The sequence below is a fragment of the Micromys minutus genome (genome assembly GCF_963924665.1).
Source record: "Micromys minutus genome assembly, chromosome: 4".
Classification (NCBI taxonomy): domain Eukaryota; kingdom Metazoa; phylum Chordata; class Mammalia; order Rodentia; family Muridae; genus Micromys; species Micromys minutus.
The window spans coordinates 84,795,986-84,816,564 of NC_137973.1; the positions used below are offsets into that span (position 1 = coordinate 84,795,986).

The 20,579-nt window shown below is 43.3% G+C and overlaps 1 protein-coding gene across 1 annotated transcript in view; it reads left to right on the plus strand.

Moving 5' to 3' along the window:
* The window catches only part of SLC44A5 (solute carrier family 44 member 5), a gene marked incomplete at both ends in the record, with an annotated part of 261,515 nt that overhangs the window by 230,369 nt on the left and 10,567 nt on the right, over positions 1–20,579 (plus strand). The window contains 10 exons of the mRNA XM_080915589.1: positions 911–1,036; positions 2,213–2,273; positions 4,993–5,116; positions 5,396–5,479; positions 9,109–9,221; positions 12,878–13,009; positions 16,053–16,152; positions 18,635–18,727; positions 19,715–19,802; positions 20,170–20,432. Of these exons, the coding sequence (XP_080771715.1) occupies positions 911–1,036; positions 2,213–2,273; positions 4,993–5,116; positions 5,396–5,479; positions 9,109–9,221; positions 12,878–13,009; positions 16,053–16,152; positions 18,635–18,727; positions 19,715–19,802; positions 20,170–20,432 (1,184 nt within the window). The remainder of the gene's footprint in view (positions 1–910; positions 1,037–2,212; positions 2,274–4,992; positions 5,117–5,395; positions 5,480–9,108; positions 9,222–12,877; positions 13,010–16,052; positions 16,153–18,634; positions 18,728–19,714; positions 19,803–20,169; positions 20,433–20,579) is intronic.

Here is a 20,579-nt window from a genome sequence, read left to right on the forward strand (position 1 = left end):
AGGTGAGGGGAGTGGCTGAGATATTACCTCACGGCTGTGCAAAGCGTTACTATGTGGAGACTCTGTGACAAGCGTGCGGAGATCCTGATTTTGGATCTACATTTATCAAGTTGAAAATAAATCATCTAGAACGTTTAAACTTCACCCACGCTTATACCTGTATGTGTGCATATGTTACACACACACACATGGGCCAGAATCTATGTGAAAAAAGAACATGCTGGTTTGCCTTCTGAGTTAGGGTCCCCTTACCTAACATTCCAGTCCCCTAGTCAGTCGTGAGGAGGACTGGGAGATGGGAAAAGGACACATGGGACACGGAAAAGAAAAGTAGGAGACAGAAGCAAGCTGCAGGAGCAACCAGATGGAGGGAGTGGGAAAAGGAGAAGCATGGGAACACCTGGTGTGAAAACTCTAACACAGTCTGTGCTGGGAAAAGGAGAAGCATGGGAACACCTGGTGTGAAAACTCTAACACAGTCTGTGCTGGGAAAAGGAGAAGCATGGGAACATTTGGTGTGAAAACTCTAACACGGTGTCTGCTGGGAAAAGGAGAAGCATGGGAACACCTGGTGTGAAAACTCTAACACGGTGTGTGCTGGGAAAAGGAGAAGCATGGGAACACTTGGTGTGAAAACTCTAACTTGGTGTGTGCTGGTTTCAAAGCCTGACCACAAAATACCACCACTGCTCAATATCCTGTCTTCATGAAATACCAAGAAAGTGAGAAGTTCAGGTTGGTAACATTCTATAGTCAACTTAATTTTACACGGTAACACTAGGAACATGATTTAAGTCACTCAGACGGAAATGGATGCTTTCCTCTTCACACGGGTGAGGAGCCCAGAAGCCCATCCAACCTTGTAGACATCGTCTTGGTTTATTCCACTCCCTCTCTTCTCTCTCCACAGATCTGCGTCTCCAGGTGCCCAGAGAGATTCCTGACCTACTTGGATATGCAGGTTTTGAACAAAGAAAACAACAACTACTGGGAATACTATCGACAGTTCTGCAAGGCCAAGGCCAAGCCGAAGCCTGTGGAGGTGTGTGTACTCAAGTTCACGCCTGGAAGCAATTTAGCTGCCGTTTCGATCTTACGTGATACATCCCAGTTTGCTAATGGGAAAAAAATTTCAGGTCTAGAAAATGAGTGTTAATGATGTTGTTCTAGCAAAACACAAGTTTACCTGGTGTGTCGCTGTGAAGACACACACCTAAACAAGGGATATTCGTGGTATACACCGTGTAGACAAAGAGGCACCCCACTCCTGACATATCACTCTGTACACATGTGGGATAGGAAAGACTCTTAGGTCTGCTCAGTGAGCTCCAGACAATGTATGACACAGAGATTTGTATCTGGATCAGTTTGTTGCTGACCAGAGCTAGGATTTTATGTCACCTAGAATCATCATTTCAAGCACACTGCTATGTGACTTAGCTGATGAGGGTGCTATCCACCTCCCCTGAATTTAATTCCTGACATAGACCTTAATATGACAGGAAGAAAAGTAATTCTGGCAGTTTGGGATCATGCATAGTGGATGTACTCACACACACACACACACACACTCTCTCACACATACACATATACACACTCTCACACACATACACTCTCTCTCTCTCTCACACACACACGCACACATACACACACATACACTCTCTCACACACACATACACACACATACACTCTCTCTCTCTCACACACACACATACACACACTCTCTCACACACACATACATATATACACACTCTCACACACATACACACTCTCTCTCTCACACACACACACACATACACACACATATACATGAGAGAGAGACTAAAATGGTGCAATAACAATGTCTAAGCTCACCCTTATCTAGGCTAGATATCAAGATATTTCTACAGTTTTAATATATTAAATGCTGTTCATTGGTTGTTACATTATAGAAAATGCTATTTTTCCAGAAAAAAATTTAAGGATGAGAGATTCAGACTATGACTAAGGTATCTTCACAGGTATGTCTTGATTTTGAATGTTCTTGGTTTTTTTTAAATTTCTGTTGGTTTATTTAGAGCATTTACAGGCATTTTTATAAGCAAGAATTTTTATGTGATAACCTTATAGCTGGAGAAATGAGATTGGGAGTTAAGACCTGAAGATCACAGTTTTGTACTGAGTGTAGGGGTGCTGACTTAGCAGTGCTAATATGCCCTCCCTTCCCTTCCAGACCCTCACAGATCTTCTGTCCAGTGGTGACTGCCCTCTAGCAGTGTACCCAAGCAGACCTTGTAAGTGGTAATTATTTTACCTTTGAAACACAGAATATACAAAAATGTGATTTAATTTATTTCACTGTTGATAAAATCGAGCTCCTGTCCCTTCCCTGAGAGCCCAGAGTCAGTTAGGTCTGTCTCTGCTCAGACCTGTCCACGTTCCAACTGCGACATTTCTCCCAGAGCTCAGAGGGATCTGGGGCTTTGCTACAGAAGCAGTTTGGAAAGTAACAGGATTGGTTTTAAGAAGCCAAACACTGGTGGAAACATTCCCAGCACAGCGCTCCTCTGGAGTAAGGCAGAGCAAGTAATTAATACAGAACACAGAAATCATAGAGGGAAATGAAAAGCTACAATATCCAAGGGCAAGAGAACATTGAAACCATGCAATGTGCTTGGAAAGGAAATATCTTAGACTTAATAAATAAAGTGCATGTGTGTAAAATATCCAGCAAAATGCAAACTGTTGTAGACATTAAGATGGGAATCCTATAGAAGTTAAAATGAATACCAGAAATCACTTAAGAAAAAGGGTCACAAAAATTATTAGGTTGTTTGCCAGAGGAAGTAGGAAGAGGGAAAAACTGGGCATTTTTTTCTTTTTTCTGTTTTTCTATTCCCCAAATCTTCCACAACTTTTTCTAAAACAGAAGAAAAGTAATAGGTGTCAATCTAAGTAAAAAGTCAAGAACTCGAGTTAGCTGTCACAACATCCGTGTATCGAGTGTCCCCTCCATCTTTCCTGGTCCATATAGACCTGGAGCAGCCGTGCTGGTCCATGTGAGAACCAGCCATCACCAGGAAGCCCTAACACTAACTGAGTGTGGTCAGGAGCAGCTTTGAGAGTGTTTATGGGAAGGGGTCAAACAACTGTCCTCACAATCATGTTTTGGTTAAGTCACATTTTAGAGTACACATTGGGGATGTAAGATGAACAGCTAACCCATAATCTCCCATAGTCTAATGAAGGAATGAAAGAGCCATTAAGGTTAACATTGCAGTCTGCTTCTGTTCTTAACAGAGGATCGGGTATACCAGTAAACGGCACAGCGTACAGCTAATAATGTGTAGTCCTTAAACTGCTAATAAAAGGAAATGAAGTAAGACTGTGTGAGGGGGAGAAGAAAAGGGAATTCTATTTCCTGTATCATTTTGGTATTCAAAAGTGGGAAAGACATCAAAGAGAGATGAGACAGACAAGACCACACAGCTCACTGTGGGTACCTGGTCAGGGTATCATTTATAATTTTCCTTCATACTTTCTGTCCTTTCCAACTTTACTCTGAGTGTACTAGTTAATGAGTGCTAGCATTTCGGAACTGACTGCCAAACACTATGTGAAAGACTGCCAGTGGTTTTCCTGGGGGGGAACTTAAACTTACAGAATATACAGGATCAAAAGGACCAGGAAAATGGGAGAGGAGAATATTCTGAGCCCTACTGTGTGCCAAGAACCCCACAGGAAAATTAATAGGGTGAGTTCACCTGGGAAGAAGGGAAAGCAAGGAGCTAGTGACTGAAAGTGTGAGTGATCAGAAAGGAGTTACAGAGGCTGCCATCTTGAGTCTGCCCCAGAGGGGAAGGGAGGATCAGGAGAAAGACAGGGACTTAATAAATGAAGCCATCTCTGTCATCAGACAAGAAATCCTGGGAAGGGCTTCATAAGATGCTCATTCCCTGCATCCAATGTTTCAATATTTTAGGTTCAATCTCCATGTATAAATTAGTGATGCTACTTACACTTCTGAATTCTCTAATTTCTTCACTTAAAATTCAGGCTCTAATATTTCAAAAATACATTTGCTACCCAGCACTGCAACAAACAGGTAAAGAAATATATTTATAGAGGCCAGGATTCCATTTAATTAAAATAAGACCATAGATAACTGAGCAGTGGTTTAACTTTTCTCAGAAATCACATCAGTCTTAAATCAGTCTAAAACAGTATGGTCCCTAGCAACAGTTTCTGTCCTTCAACAATGTATAGATAATACCTCTGACAAAAAGGTAGGTTATTAAGAATTCGTCACTAGAAGTCCAGTCTTCATAGGAACTCGAAGCTGAAGGTGGATCTTGCTTTTCCAGGGATCCTTTACAAACCTCTAGTTTCCACATTTTCGTTGAGGAATACCGAAAACTACTTTTAAAACAGGCTCTCATATATCCTGGGCTGGTCTTGGGCTCACTGGATAGCCAAGTGTGCCTGTGAATTTCTGATCTTCCTGCCTCCACTTCCCCAAGTGCTGAGATTATAAGTGTGTGCTACCACATCATTCAGTGCTCAGGACTGAACCCAGGGCCTCACATGGGCACTCTCCCTACTAAGCTGCATCCCCAGACCTGCTGAAGACCTGTAAACCTACTAAGCTCCATCCTGACCCTACCAAACACCACCCTTATACCAGCAGTACCAGCAGCTGTAGCTTTTCTATTAACATGTGTTCAGCATATGTGGTGTGCACCAACATCTCTTAGCCTGTGCTTCTTACCTGTGCATTTGACAAGTCTTTATGTGTAAGGAGATGAGCAGGTTTAGGGATGGCTCCAGATATGTTGTTTCTGTTTCCATCTCACAACCACCAAAGAATTTTGAAGATGTTGATAAAGGACAGTTAGCTGTCTCTCCTGAGCATTTTTCACATCCAGCAAGAACTTGGCTGTAGGTCACAGACTGGTTTTAGAAGAAGAAACTAGTAAACAAACTGTTTACTGTGGTTCTTACTCTCTTTCGCAGTTCTGCAGAGATGTGTACCCGACCTTACAGCCATCAATGGTACAGTGTTTTCAGGAAGCAGGATGAGTTTTGAAGATGGAGGTGGGCACACCAGGAGCGTCTTAGAACTCAGGGAGGCTGCTAAGTACGTTTGCATTTCTGCTTTCTGTTTCTGCATTCAATTATTATACAAAAGGTTAAAGTACCTCTGGGACTCTGGGGAATTACTTACACACTGTGCTAAACACCCTGCAGTGACAGTATAGGTTGCTGTGGCTAATAAAAGGGTCACTGAAGCAGACACTGTCTAAGACTATGTATTCAGTAGAACCTTGCGGAGTCTCTTTTATTGTAAAAACTTTTCCCCCAATATTAACAGAAAATAATAATTAATCAAAATAAACTTTTCCTTCATTGAACTCAGTGGCATTAGTAATATGATTGCAACCAAAACAATTGGACTGAAGATGCTTGAAGACTATTCAACTTCGTGGAAATGGATTCTCATGTGAGTGGGACTCTCCATGCTTTCTTCTCTAGCTCCTTTCTGAGGACCTCTGTAGACTCTTTAGATGACTTGTTCTTACTAAAGGCTGAAAAGTAAACTCAGCCCTCAGGATCAGGTTTTTTTTTTTTTTTGTTCACATTTGGTTTAAGGGCAGGGCAAAGATATTTGAAAACATTCCCATATGACTGTAAGTCTCAAGTTTATACAAGTGTATGAATAGAATGGGTACATGTACCAAGTACCTACCACAAGCTCTGGGGTCCTGTGTTCAACTCTTTGTGTGTCGCAGAGGGTAAACACAGTTTGACTTGTTCTTTTTCCTCCTGTTTATCTCCCTTGGCCCCAAAGGAGATTTTTACCGTGTTCTTCACGTATAATAGTCATTACCATTGGAGTCTGTTCTAGTTCTGAGAAACTTAAAACACATATGAAGATGTAGATTGAGATTTGCAGATGTAAGATTAGTAGTTGGGAAGTTGGAGAATGGGGTTGCTAGGCTCCTGTCTGCAAACATAACAGAGTATATTAGTAGTGTCAGGAGCTGGTGCTTGCCCATGAGACGGGTCTCAAGTTGGGCCTACCATTGGTTGACCTTTCCCTCAGATTCTGCTTCATCTACTTCAGGTTTCATATCCCCACTGCTAGGAGTCTGTTAGAGTCACCCCCATAGACTCCCTGGAGCCTTCCCTGTCCCAGGTCTCTGGCATGTCCTAGAGTTGATTCCCTCCCATGCCCTTCTGCCATTGATTTCTGGTCTTTCTCCCCTACCCTCCCTATGCCTGATTCCCTCTCCCACCCTCTCTTCCTTCATCCACCTCTGACATCTAGTCCATTTCCCCTCCTGAGTGAGATTTCATCATCCTTCTTTGGCTTCAAAGCCTCCTTATTATTTGGCTTCTTTGGGTCTGTGGATTGTAGCATGGCTGTCCTATACATTTTGGCTAACATTCACTTATCAGTGAGTACATACCATTAATGATCTTTGGTGTCTGGGTGACCTCACACAGGATGATATTTTCTAGTTGCATCTATTTGCCCGAAAAAATTACTGATGTCCTTGTTTTTAATAGCTGAGTAGTGTTCCATTGTGTAAATGAACCACATCTTTATCCATTCTTCGGTTGAAGGACACCTAGGTTGTTTCCGGTTTCTGGCTATTATGAATAAAGCTGCTATGAACATAGTTGAACAAGTTATCCTTGTGGTGTAATGGAACATCTTTTAGGTATGTGCATAGACATGGTATAGCTGACTGTTCTCTGAGAGGCTCCGCCCAGCTGCTGACTGAAACAGGTGCAGAGACCCACAGCCCAACATTAGATGGAGCTCAAGGAGTCTTGTGGAAGAATCAGGGAAGGACTGAGGGACCCGAAGGAGGATAGAAAAGCAGCAGAGTCAACTAAACTGAACCTTTGGGAGCTCCCAGAGGCTGGACCACCAACCAAAGATCAAGCATGAGCTAAATATAGCCCCTCCCCCATACATGAAGCAGAAAGCAGATGTGCAGCTTGATTTTTATATGGGTCCCCTAACAACTGTAGTGGGGCCTGTCTCTGACTCTGTTGCCTACATGTAAATCCTGTTTCCCTAACTGGGCCACCTTGTCTGGTCTCAGTGGGAGACAATGTGTCTAATTTCACAGTGACTTGATGTACCAGGGTACATTAATACCCAGATGGTCTGCCTCTTTCTCAGAGGAAAAGGGGGATGAAGATGAGAGGAGAGTCTTGGGGGAGCTGGGAGGAGAGGGAGGTCTGCAATCAGAATGTAAAGTAAATACATAAATTAGCTAATGAGTTTTTTAAAAGCATGGGGTTGCTTTCCTGACAAAGGCAAGTATGGCCGATGTCTACCTGTGCTTTCTACTTCTGTGCAACTGTCCGGAGCTGAGAAGCTTCTGTGTTTCCCTAGTGACCAAAGGAAATATTAATGCTTGCTTAGTGACTATAGCGTGCTTTATAACCACATCAGCACAGCTTCTGATGCACACTCTCGCCTCTTTCTTGAATAGCCCTACATATTGCCTGTATTTTAAAGACAAGTTTTTATCAGGTAGAGAGATGACACAGTGGTTTGGGCTCTTGCTGGTCCTGCAGAAGCCCACAGTTTAGTTCATATTGGGTACCCAACAGATTGACTGTATTCGTAGCTTCAAGGGTCTGGTGGTCCCTCCTGGCCTTTGTGGGTACCTATACACAGATACACAAGACAAAGAGAATACACACAAACACACACAGACATACATGCATACAGACAGACATACAGAAAACACACAGACAGAAGACAAACATGTACACAGTGATATGTACACACAGACACAGACAGACAGAAGACACACACAGATACGCACATACATATGCACACAGACACATACGGACAGAGAGACACACACAAATTCTCTCTCTCCCTCTCCCTCTCCCCCTCCCCCTCCCCCTCCCCTTCCCCTCCCTCTCCCTCTCCCTCTCCCTCTCCCTCTCCCTCTCCCTCTCCCTCTCCCTCTCCCTCTCCCTCTCCCTCTCCCTCTCCCCCTCTCTCTCTAATCTGACTTGGCTGTCACTGTGTAACCATGGTGGATAGCCTTGAATTCCATCCCTCAGTTTCAGGCAAGCTCTGGGATTATAAGTATGAAACATTTTTTTAAAGGAAAGACTAACCTCTTACAGGATCAGAATCATATATTTTTTAAAAGATTTATTTAATGAATATAAGTACACTGTAGCTGTCCTCAGACACACCAGAAGAGGGCATCAGGTCTCACTACAGATGGTTGTGAGCCATCATGTAGTTGCTGTGAATTGAACTGAGGACCTCTGGAAGAGCAGTCAGTGCTCTAACCACTGAACCATCGCTCTAGCCCCAGGCATGAAACAATGATATAGTGTAAATGTACCAGATAACCTGCCACCCCTCAACTGTAAAATCCCATATCTCTGTTGTGTGACTTTTCCTACTTTTCTAAACCCTTCTTAAAGTCCGGGCTTATGCCACCACTTGGCCTTTTAATTTTGTTAAGTGCTGAAATCTAGCCTGGGGCATTGTATGTGCCAGAAGGGCATCCTTCCACAGAGCTCCAACTCTTGCACTTTATCCTTTAGATCCAGTTTAGTGACACTTAAGAAACTTCTATTGTTTCTCCCATTTTCCTCATATCTATTGTGGATATACACATAGATACTTATCTTACACATAACATCTTTCATTCTGTATTTTATTTGCCTGGTGGTTTTCTCTGATAAACTGACAGTTGTTTGGGTTTTTTGTTTGTTTATTTAAAACTGTTTCTCCTATAGCCAAAGTTGGCCTTGAACTCCTCATCTTCCCACGTCTACCACGCACATGCTGGGATTAGTGGCATGAGCTACCATACTCAGCTAAACTTTCAACTCCTAAGGATGACAACTGTGACTAACTCATCTCTATCTTCCTAGTGTGAGGTCCTTACTGGGCCTCTGCTTCCCTCCTTCATGTGAAATCCTTAATGAAAACCATTGTTTGTACTTCTTAGAATCACACTGTACAGTCAGTAAAGTAGAATATTCTAGAACAATTTCAACCAGAAACAGGTCACGTCCTGAGGCCCATGTCATGTTACACATAGCACGCCTGACTCTGTTTCTTATTGGTTTTAGCGGCCTGACTGTCGCTATGGTGCTGAGTTGGATGTTTTTGGTACTCCTGAAGTTCACAGCTGAGTTCCTCTTCTGGTTCTTCATATTCGGAGTGCTTGGAATTATAGGATATGGTAGGTAACATGCCACTGAAAGTTGTCAAATGCCAGAATACATTTTCCTTGTCATTAGCAATTACTGGGAAACATTCACTCGCCTTAGGCTCTATTAGTTTGGATCATTAACTTTGCAAAATGTATATGATTTTACATGTGTTTTCTTCGTAACTCTCTGTCATTATCTTGAGAAAAATTCCATAAGAAAAATCTACTTTCCTTAGCAGCCTTTGGTCTCAGGCCTTATGGGAATTGGGAGAGGGCAGAAAAGGTCCTTTTAGATGAAAACATTTTAAATAGCCTTCCCCCATGACCTGTCTGACGAATAGCTCCCAGGTCCGCACTGCTGCATAGCTCGATTTATTTTTTATCAGCTGCCATGGAACTTTTCATCAGGTGCTGTCACACTCCTTAGTGGTCGGTCTCCATGTTGAGGCATGGCCCTCTAGGCCAGCACACTAAACCACACTCACTGGACGAAGGGTTCAGTTCAGCATCTGCCCGTGCTGTGCATATCGGGCCTGGCATGAAAACTCAATGAAGGGATGCAGCTGCCTGGCTCTGGTGTACAAGAGTGCAGATGTTTGCTTTCAGCCTTCTAAGCAGCGCGAGGGACAAGGAAAAGCAATTCACATTCAAAAGAATATTTTCCCCACTACAGGATTTAGATCAGCAACACAGTTTTTATAGCAGTAGACACCAAAACTAACAAGCTCCTACTTCTGCTCCTTGAAGAGGCTTACACATTTTATAGTGAGCGTGTGGGCGGCTTCACATTCAGTACCTGGCCCTGACTGTAGTCCAGCCCTGTGCTGTGTCACCAAGTCACGGTGGAATGAAGGACGAGACCTAGCTCTCACATGTGTATCATCAGTCCAGTGATGGGCTCTGCATCTCAGAAGATAGAAAGGGTTAAATGCTGACCCAGGGCTGTCAGAAGAGTCCAGATGTAGCCAATGGTCAGTACTGGTTATTGGCACTTCCCTCACAGACCTAAGTGAACAGTTCGGTCCTCCTCGGGTGTGCTCCCTCTGCTCTGCTGAGCTACCGTGTGTCCTCTCACATAGCCAGGCGACATCAAGGGCCGGTCCTGTGGGTCCTGTGGAGGAGCCTGGGAGCTGCTAGCCCCTAATCTGCCACTGGAGACTCTTGATGTGTGCTCCAAGCTCTCTTTGGTTGTCATCAAGAAAAGAATGGAGTGAAGGCTGCCATTGATGTCACTAGTTTGATTCTCCAGCAGCAGGAGTCTGGGACTGTGCACCGGCCTGGATGCTGAAAGGGGACACACAATGGGTGCAAACAAAACCATTCAACCAGCTGCCAACTGACCTCCTAGGGAGTGCTAGCCCTGCGACTCACCTCGTGGTAATTAAACATGAGGCTACGAATAGTGAGGAGATGGCCAGTTAGGTTGCGAACTCTAAGCGGGACTGGTTATGACAGACCTCAGTCACTGTCTTGGACAATTGGTTATCTACTCTCATGGAAAACTGAACATTTTTACTGATAGTACCAAATTTTAACTAAAGCATAGAAACAAAGCAGATATGTCACAGTGAGCAGATTAAAAAGCTAGACTGTGTGTGTGTGTGTGTGTGTGTGTGTGTGTGTGTGTCCCTGTGCACGATTGTGTGGGTGAGAGAGAGAGAGAGAGAGAGAGAGAGAGGGAGAGGGAGGGAGAGACATATGATGATGATGATGATGATGGTGGTGGTGGGGGTGATGGTGGTGGTGGTGATGATGGTGGTGGTGATGGTGGTGATGGTGGTGGTGATGGTGGTGGTGGTGGTGATGATGGGGGTGGTGGTAATGATGATGGTGATGGTGATGATGATGATGTTGGTGGTGATGATGATGATGGTGGTGGTGGTGATGATGGTGATAATGGTGATGGTGATGGTGATAATGGTGGTGGTGATGGTGGTGGTGATGATGGTGGTGGTGATGGTGGTGGTGGTGGTGGTGATGATGGAGGATTCACCAAGATAAACAGACTAGGGGGTGCAGTGGAGTCTCATGACCATCCTACAGTCAACCTAAGACCCTGAAAGAGACCCAGATGTTGTGTTTGGCATGAACTCTGGCTGCCAATGGCCCAAGTGTCAATCCCTTTTAGATGACGTCACCATAAATTTATAAAAGTGTCCTCGGCTCACAATCGACAAAGCATGAGATGTATACCAATCATCACAGGCAGGATCCAGGTAGGGGTATACACAGAAGCTGTCAGTACCACACTGAGATGTGCAGTAAATCCAGCTGCAGAAGAAAAAAAAATCAAAGTATGTACTACGTATAAAACAATGCGTGAAGGAGGAAATGACATCACGAAGCCACAGCGATGCCTGTATGTGTGTGGAGATGAACCAAACGGGGTTCTCCAAAATAAAAGGCTGTCAGAATGAAAACTAGATTAGACAATGGGACCAGGTGTGAGGTAACGAGGTAGAGCATGTGTCAGTGTGTGGTGGAGATGGCCGTGCGTGTAACCAGATGTGTTTACACCTATGGCAGATGTGTGCCAATGCCTTGAACAGAGAGAGTGAAGGGAAGTGAGTCACATGATAAATGAGACTGATGAGGAAGACATGGGTACCAACACTGCCCAATTTTTAGGTTAAAATGCAAGTAGCTAAGATGTTGGACAAATGGGAGAATGGGCGAGGTTTCTGAGCAACCCAAAGGCCCTTGTGCTTTCGTGTGAAAAATCACTCTGAACCTGACTACTCAGCACGAGATAAATTTCCAAGAGCGGTTATAGAAACAAAGTAGATGGCAGCAAAGTACAGGAAAAGAGCATGTGGCAATAAAGACAGGGCAGAAGTTGTCAGACCAGGTTAAAATGTCTGTAAGCAAGTTGGAACTGAATGCTATTTACGATCCTCACACAATGTGTATGGAAACACAACAATGAAATGTGACACTAGCAGTTATGGAAGAGATCTATGGTATGGAAGAGATCTATGGTGTGGAAGAGATCTATGGTATGGAAGAGATCTATGGTATGGAAGAGACCTATGGTGTGGAAGAGATCTATGGTGTGGAAGAGATCTATGGTATGGAAGAGATCTATGGTATGGAAGAGATCTATGGTGTGGAAGAGATCTATGGTATGGAAGAGACCTATGGTGTGGAAGAGATCTATGGTGTGGAAGAGGAGATCTATGGTATGGAAGAGGAGCTCTATGGTATGGAAGAGATCTATGGTATGGAAGACATCTATAGTAGCTGTAATAACAGATACAATAGAATTCGAAATAAAACTATCAGCAGCAGGAACAGCCCAATTCTCTAAAACCAAACCAGCTCTAAATTTGAATACATCAGTCAACACGCCCTCCAGATCCATCCTCCTTACACTAGATACATACACAACACACAATAGAGTAGTGCTGAGTCTAAACTAAGGGAACCAGCACTTTCTGGAGAGAGGTGTACTGGATCATGTTACAGTAGTCCTCTTGGTGGATGTTAAGGTTGCTATGAGCCAGGAACCCACCGAAAGCCACAAAAATTCAGAAAGCATGTCAGCCAGAGTAGCCTAGTTAGGCTATTGCAGACAAACATGATCCTCGATATGTAGCGCCAGTTGCTTTTGTGTAGGTGCTTGATAAGCTCATAGCTTCTACCTGAGAATATAACATGGTCTATTGGCCTTTCCTCTTCCTTTCAAGGAATATGGTACTGTTATCTGGAGTACAACAGCATTCAGCAGAAAACACAGTCCATGAGCTGGATGTACGACATCGGGATTCAGACAAAAACAAACATGCTCTTTGGCTTGAAGGAGACCTGGTTTTCTCTGGGTGAGTAGGTTTGAGAGAGTTAAAGTGATGGTAATGCCGAGCCTTGTTCATCCAAGAGGAAGCTTGAGTTTGGTGTGTCCTACTGGACACACAGATCACTCAGCGATGGCGGAAATGTCTTGAGAAAGGACAATGGATCCGGAGAGTATGTTAATAGATGCATTCCAGTTTAGAACTGGTTTTGTTTTAGTGAATGGGAAAGTTGCTGTGAATTTATTGTGCCATCTAAGGTAGCACTATAACACTATCAGAAGAATCCTAGGCCAGTTGCCACTGATTTAAAATGGTTTGATTGTGGGCATTCATGGATGCTCAGTCCATGGAAGAAGCACATGACTGATTTTTGTCTTGAATTTTGTTTGTAAGATTCCCCCTTTTGTCATATATATCGGCCCTCACACGTCACAGGAACTCAGTAAGGAGCATAGTACCTGTAGGTCTCATCTCGTGCACAGGTATTCCCAGCATGGCACCTTCTCTCTACATTTCAAACCTAATTTTGCCTCTTTATCCAGCAAATGCTGGGCATTCAAGGGCAGGTGAGAATCTGTCCCCAGAGTGACTCCATTATCCCACTTTCCCTGGGACCAGGATGTATCGGGAAAGTCATGCCCCGATTCGGAGCAGATGGGAGCAAGGTTACAGGATGAAGCATTCTACACAAAGGGCTGTCTTCTCTGTCCCCACGTCAGATGCTATAAGCCCCATAGTACACGTGTCTCTACCACATTATTCCGTCTTGTAAATCCCGTTACTCTCGTTTCCTCCCATGGGGCTCGATGGAGAGGCCAAATTCTTGGATTGTCCCTTCCCATTTCCAGCCATCACCAAAACTAGTTCCCTTGGCTTTTTCTTTCAACGATAGATGTCATAGCCTTTTGGTTTACAATCCTGCTCTTTCCAGCTTTCCTGAATGTGGGATCCCCCCCCCCCACCGGCACCATTATCCACATACCTTCCAAAGGAAACGACCTTAAGGTCTCTCTAGGAAGGAGTCTAGGCACATATACTCACACTGCCCACTTGCATCTGTCCTTGAGGGTCCACCCACAAAACCTCCACAGAGATGGTTGGTTCCTGCCACAGCTGTGCCTTTAGGAGAAAACAGGACTTTCTAAACCTTTTTAAATTTTAAAAGCCCGATGAGACCAATGTGCTCTGAAGTGGGCCACAGGTTCCTCCATCTGTTTATTAAGCATTGATTGGTAACTGACCTGTTTGAGGAGACATTTGGGGGCCCAGGAACAAGGACATTTGTGTTAAGGTATATTGCTCCAGAAAAACTTGGAAGCAAGTGGAATAACAAATCTAGAAATGATGATTTTATCAGTCCTGGATTGTGATAGGCCCTGGCTGAGTTCTCACCTTTACAGTTAGTAAGTCCCCTAACCCCAGGCCTGAGTCTCCCATTTACTTATAGTGTCCATTTATATTAAAAAATGTTTATATTAAATCAGTCCTGCTTTGTGTCCTTACTCAAAAACAGAGATCAGAGTGCATCTATTCAAGGGACCATCGAGTTTCTCTAATGCAGTCATTTTCATACCATTGCATAAAATTCTAATATGCAAGATTCTTGACAATGCAATTCTACAATATAGAATCATTTTGCTATATGTCATTTACTTAGGTTTGTTCAAGAAAGAAACAATGTCTATAGTCCACAGTGTTGACTCAGATTAAGTGTCTTAGGAGGGTAAAATATGTCTACAAAAACAAGTGCATCACTTAGGACAAGACAAGGAAGCAGTGACTCATTGTCAAGTTCCTACCAGGACTCCAAATGACTTCTACAGACGTGGTCCCCGGAGTATCGTGTGAACCCTGAATCACGGTGGTAGAGCAACTTGGGGAGACAGTAAGCGTCCGTCACTGACATGGCTCAGCGTGTACAAAGCATCTGTCTAGCAATCGGGTTAGGGAAGAGATCCCCAAGGGTGGCCTTATGGCTTCCACAGGAGTTGTCTCCTAGCTTCCAGGTCAGTCGCTAGGAGACCACATTTTCTCAATCTTACAATTCCAAACTTTCTACTTCTTAGTGGTCCCAAAACTGCACTGCATCTTACAGTCACTGAGTATCTATTTTAAAAATTAAGGATTTCTAGAACCAACATTAGCAACTTAAAGGCGTGTGTGTTAGAACTGGGGGAGGCGGTGTAACGAGAGTATTTGACTTCAGAGATTTTTTTTTCAAAACAGAGTTGGCCACCAGAGAAGATGAAGTATCAGCACAGGAGGCATTTATTGGAAGGATGGGCTTTGGTTCACCCAACTCAGGGAGGCAGAAAGAGGCCCAGACTTTTCACTTTCACATGGACCCAGAAAAGTCCCCAAATAGCAAGAACAACATGTGATCCAAGATGTTCTTGCTTTGCAGCCTTCTTTACACAGACCATTTTGTTCCTCAAGACTCGTGTTCTTTGGTAACAATATGTTCAGCCTATGTAGGTTATAAATCCCAATCCAATGCTAAACTGTAGAAAAATCTTACTTTTTATCCTCTGCCCCTGCTTCTCGAGTTCTGGTAGCCTATCCCCACCTTACCCGGTACATGACAGGCAAACGCTCTACCAACTGAGCTATGCCCCTCCATTTGATCTCAGATGTGACTTCCCATGTTTCCTTAGATTTACACCTTCATAACTGTGTCTGTGGTGGAAAGGAGCACAGAATGACCCTGGCACCATGGGCAGGGTGGTCACTTTAAAACTCTCTCCTCTGATAGTTCCTCACTTAGTACCAAGGGAGGCCTTCCTGTCCTCCTCCGCTTCCTCTTCTCCCAGGTCTGTGACTCCTGAGAAATGTTTCCACGGGTGAAGTGGCCAGTTCACGAGTGACTCAAAACCCAACAAAGGTTCTGCTTTGTGTTTTTAGTACTTCTTAAGGGTTTGAAAGTGAGCTTCTAAGAATGGCGGGAGGGGACACTCTTTAAATGATGCACTGTCAGAACCAGCAGACAGGAGCTGATGAACTCCGTCCTAGCTTTGCAGATGACGCTTATTTCTGTGGCTGCCTTGTCCTCACACCAGTGTCTTTTGTTTAGTGATTATCTTGTCTGCCATTGAAGTCGTCATCATCATTGTGCTGATCTTCCTCAGGACTCGGATCCGAGTGGCTATCATCCTGCTGAAGGAAGGAAGCAAGTAAGGTGTTCCAGTGTTCATAGCAGATGTCAGGGGTGTGTGTGTGTGTGTGTGTGTGTGTGTGTGTGCTCATAGCAGATGTCAGATGTGTGTGGGTGGGTATGTGTGTGTGTGCTCATATCAGATGTCGGATGTGTGTGTATATGTGTGAGTACGTGTGCATGTGCGTGTGTACATGCATGTGTATTTTGTTAATATGTGTACATGCGTATGTTTGTATGAATATGTGTGTGTTTGTGTGAGTATCTGTGTGCACCTGTGTATGGAGGACAGACACTGGATGTCTTACTTAGTGGCTGTCCACTTTAGCCTTGAAGACTAACATCTCACTGAACCCGCACTTCACCGTTTCAGCTAGACTTCCTCGCTAGAGAGCTCCTGGGTGCCTCTGTCTCTCCTCAGCACTAGGCTACAGGTGTGTACCACCATGACAGCTTTTTAAGTGGGTGCCAGGATCTAACTCAGGTCTTTGTGCTGTGCAACAAGCCCTTCACCAAGTGAGCAGTCTTTCCTGCAGTCCCTACAACACCAGGAAGAAGCTGAAGAACACTAGGAGCAGTTGAACACTTATTGGACAGGTCAAGGTCACCCCTAACAAGTCCTTTCTCCTTCCCAGATCTCAGTGCCAGCTAATATAGATGCCATGTGGTCTGTGTTTGCACATTTGAACATGTAGATAGACCATCTGTATGGTCTGTTTGCACACATTGAACATGCGTGTGGTTAGAGAATGTAAGTACTACATGGAGTTGACTGTACCATACATTAGATTTTTCTGAGGTGGCTCATGGGTTAATATTACTGACTGAGCGAATTGTCAAAACTCAGAATCACCATAATCCCATAATATCAATTGTGTGATATCCAGTTGTGTGTGTGTGTGTGTGTGCACGTGTGTGTGTGTGTGCAAGATGTGCTTTTCTGCTGGACAAGGTGCTGACTATTGAGAGCTTAGCTATACATTCTGTATGTAAAACACATTATTTAGAAACACTTAATACCCAGGGCCACTCTCACTCTAAAATGTTACAAAATAACCCATCTTTCATAAAATTCAATAATACCTATAGTTTGAAAACCATTCCAAATGGTCACTTGAGAGCAACCTGTGCAGAGAGTTCTTGAATGGGAAGCAGGGAAAACACTCTGGGGAAGCCAACAGACCCTCTGCACGGAAGCAGTTGTTAACTACCAAGAACCAGTTGATTTTTAATTGTATTTAAGGACTATTTTAACAAGATTGCCATATTAAAATAACCGTGCCACCCAAAGCTAGTGGTTAAACAGCTAACAAGCTATTGTTAGCCCCACCCCTTAAAATAAATAAGGCTCTATCATTATCCTCAGAAACTACTAGTTTTCTGAATTTTTCTTAAATAGTATGTTATTGTGTAGTTTACTATAACTCAACTCATTTCTTACTACCTTAAGCATGTGTGTGTGTGTGTGTGTGTGTGTGTGTGTGTGTGTGTGTGTGTGTGTGCATGTGTGTGTGTATGTTTAAAAGTTACAAGGCCAGTATCACTATGATGGGCTTCTAGATCTACTAGATTGGGGGAAGGTATAAGAACTGGAATAAATAGGTCAGAGTTCAGAGTAAACTTTTGGGCTCTTAGCAGCTTAAATTTGGAGTGTTCAGGAAAGGGCAGAGGCACAGTAAGACAAGCCAGCATGGGTCTATGTGTTGGGTGCATCTGATGTGTGTGAATGTCCTTAGTATTTCTCCTCGGCAATACCAAACAAGTGTGTGTTTGATCTGGAGACAGAAAGAAGCCACCACCTAAGAGCTGCCAGTGACAGCTAGCTAAGAGCACTTTACAAACTGTCCCTTGGGGAAATGTCCTAGAGGGGAAAGGAAAGGGGGGAAAGTGTCATTTAAAGGCGTTTGTAGAAGTAGAAGTTGTGGAAGTCAAAACCTAGCACAGCCCTCTCCTCCCCGGGGATTACTGGGTGTGATGCCATAGGGCAGACGGGGAATACCTAGCCGGTCCTTTGTTCAGACAGGGAACCACACCATGGAAAAGTAGATGCTGTGTGCAGTAGAGTCTGATCCTGTGTTTTAACTGCAGTACAGAAGGTTTTTCTGACTCACGAAAGGAATCTGACACTTTAACAGAAGGACTACAAGGTTTCCTCTCACTTTCGAAAGCTAAGAAGGGAAACAAAGAAAGAAATCACAGAACTGTGGTCTGTCAAAACCTTCGGTCAGTCAAAGGGGGAAGGGAAATAAGGAATCTTGTGCAGAAGGCACTGAAAAGCACCCAATTTACCTTAAAATGAGCAAATCCATGTTTGAATGCCAAAGCCAGCTCAGAATTTGCAATTATGTTTATTGGAGAAAATTATAATTGTCTATTACTGCTATCACCAGACTCCAACCTAAAGCTTGCTTCTGGTTCTTAATGGATAAACATTTAATGGTCAAGAAATCACAGTTCTGACCCAGATTCCTTTCCAACATCAACTATTCGCTTCATTTCAGAGCCATTAGCTACCTTCCCAGCACGTTGCTCTACCCAGTCTTAACCTCCATCTTGCTGTCAATTTGCATTTCCTACTGTGCTGTGACAGCTGTGTATCCTTTGGCAACTGATGTATAAAATAGTAAACGACATGTGTACACACATGCACACACATGCACACACATACATACACATGCATGCATAAATGAGCGTGCACACACACATGATTGGACTTTGCTTATATATGTCCCCTTCCACTTTCCTTCTCTCTCCCCACTCCCCTCTCTCAATAACTTCCTGCCTCCCTTGAGTCCACCTTGCTGCTCAGGACCAGAAGCTCATGTTAAGGTTTTTCATTCTTGTGAAGATGAGAAACAGTCTAAAGAAGCAACTAGATTAGGTTCCATGCCTTCTGAACTGTCAATAAAATTTAATATCCCCCTAAAGAGGTTACAGAGATCTGTTCTATTCTGATAGATCATCATCTTGGCAATAAGCTAAGAAGGGTCCTATATAACTATATATAACTATATAATTCTGTGTAATTATATAATGCTATATAACTCCACATACATGTACTATATATAAATATATAACTGTGTAACCATGTAACTATATAACTATGTATAACTATATAACTATGTAACTCTATATAACTCTATAGCTATATATAACTGTGTAACCACCTAACTCTATAATTCTTTATAAGTATATAACTCTGTGTACTAAATAACTATGTAACTATATAACTTGTGTAACTATACATAACTATGAAACCATATACCTCTATATAACTATATAACTTTACATAAGTCTATAACTCTGTGGAACTATGTAACCCTACCTAACTCTATAATTCTATAGGTCTGAGTAACTTTATAACTCTGCATAATTATTTAACTCTATATAGTTCTACATGGCTCGGAGCCTGCTCAGTGCAGCCGGCCCATGATATCAGTCTCCTAGGGGAATAATTCTTAAAGCATTGGAAGAAAGGACGTTTAAAACTCATTCTCCACAGACGGAGGGTTATCTTTATCCTTTTCTTGTCTGTTTATTTTCAAACGGTAAATTGTTTATCCTTAATCAAGTTTGTTCAGCTACTTGGCTACATCAGGGGTACCGATATTCAAAGTTATGGTTCCAGAGGGGAAATGTATACATGAAGATGAAACTTGTGACCCAGAGGTAAGAGAATCCTGGGATAGCTAGCTTACCATGAAGCTGATACAGGGGAAGGTGCAGAAGGAAAGGGGGTGTTATCAGGAAGGTGTTGAGAACAGCACACAACAGAGCTTGCTTGTCTATAATAAACCTTAGAAGCTGGTGTGGTCAATGAAAGCATTAATAAATGTTACGTGTGGTAAGAAGAGGGGTTGGTGCATAAGATGAAAATAAGCTCTTTCAAGAGCTCATAAAGAGACCTATAAATTAACCTATCAGAGAAGTGACAACCAAAAGTCATGGGGACAAAGACAGAGTATGCAGTTGGGGACCATGAGAAAAGATACAAGAACTACATTTTCTACATTTTCTTTGTTACTTCTGAGGGCAGATTTTCCCTAACACTGGCATTCCCAAAGCCTGCCCCGGTGCATCGTGTAACTTTGCTTTCTATGGTGGAAGGAGTGTGTACCACAATTACATTGCGACCTTCCAGATCTACAACTTCTTTGCCTTCCTTTGGCTTATGAACTTTGTCATTGCGTTGGGTCAGTGTGCCCTTGCTGGTGCCTTTGCTTCATATTACTGGGCCATGAGAAAACCCGAAGACATCCCGAGGTACCCACTCTTCACCGCTTTCGGGCGGGCAGTACGGTAAGCTGCGTGCTAAACCTTGTTCCCCTTTCCTCAGCACAGTTTGTGCTCTGGTATTCCTTCTGGGCTGGTGAGCTCAACTGACACAATAGTACTGAGCTGAAAATATGATTTGAGGTTCGTGGATGTCCCTTGCCTTCTCTGGTT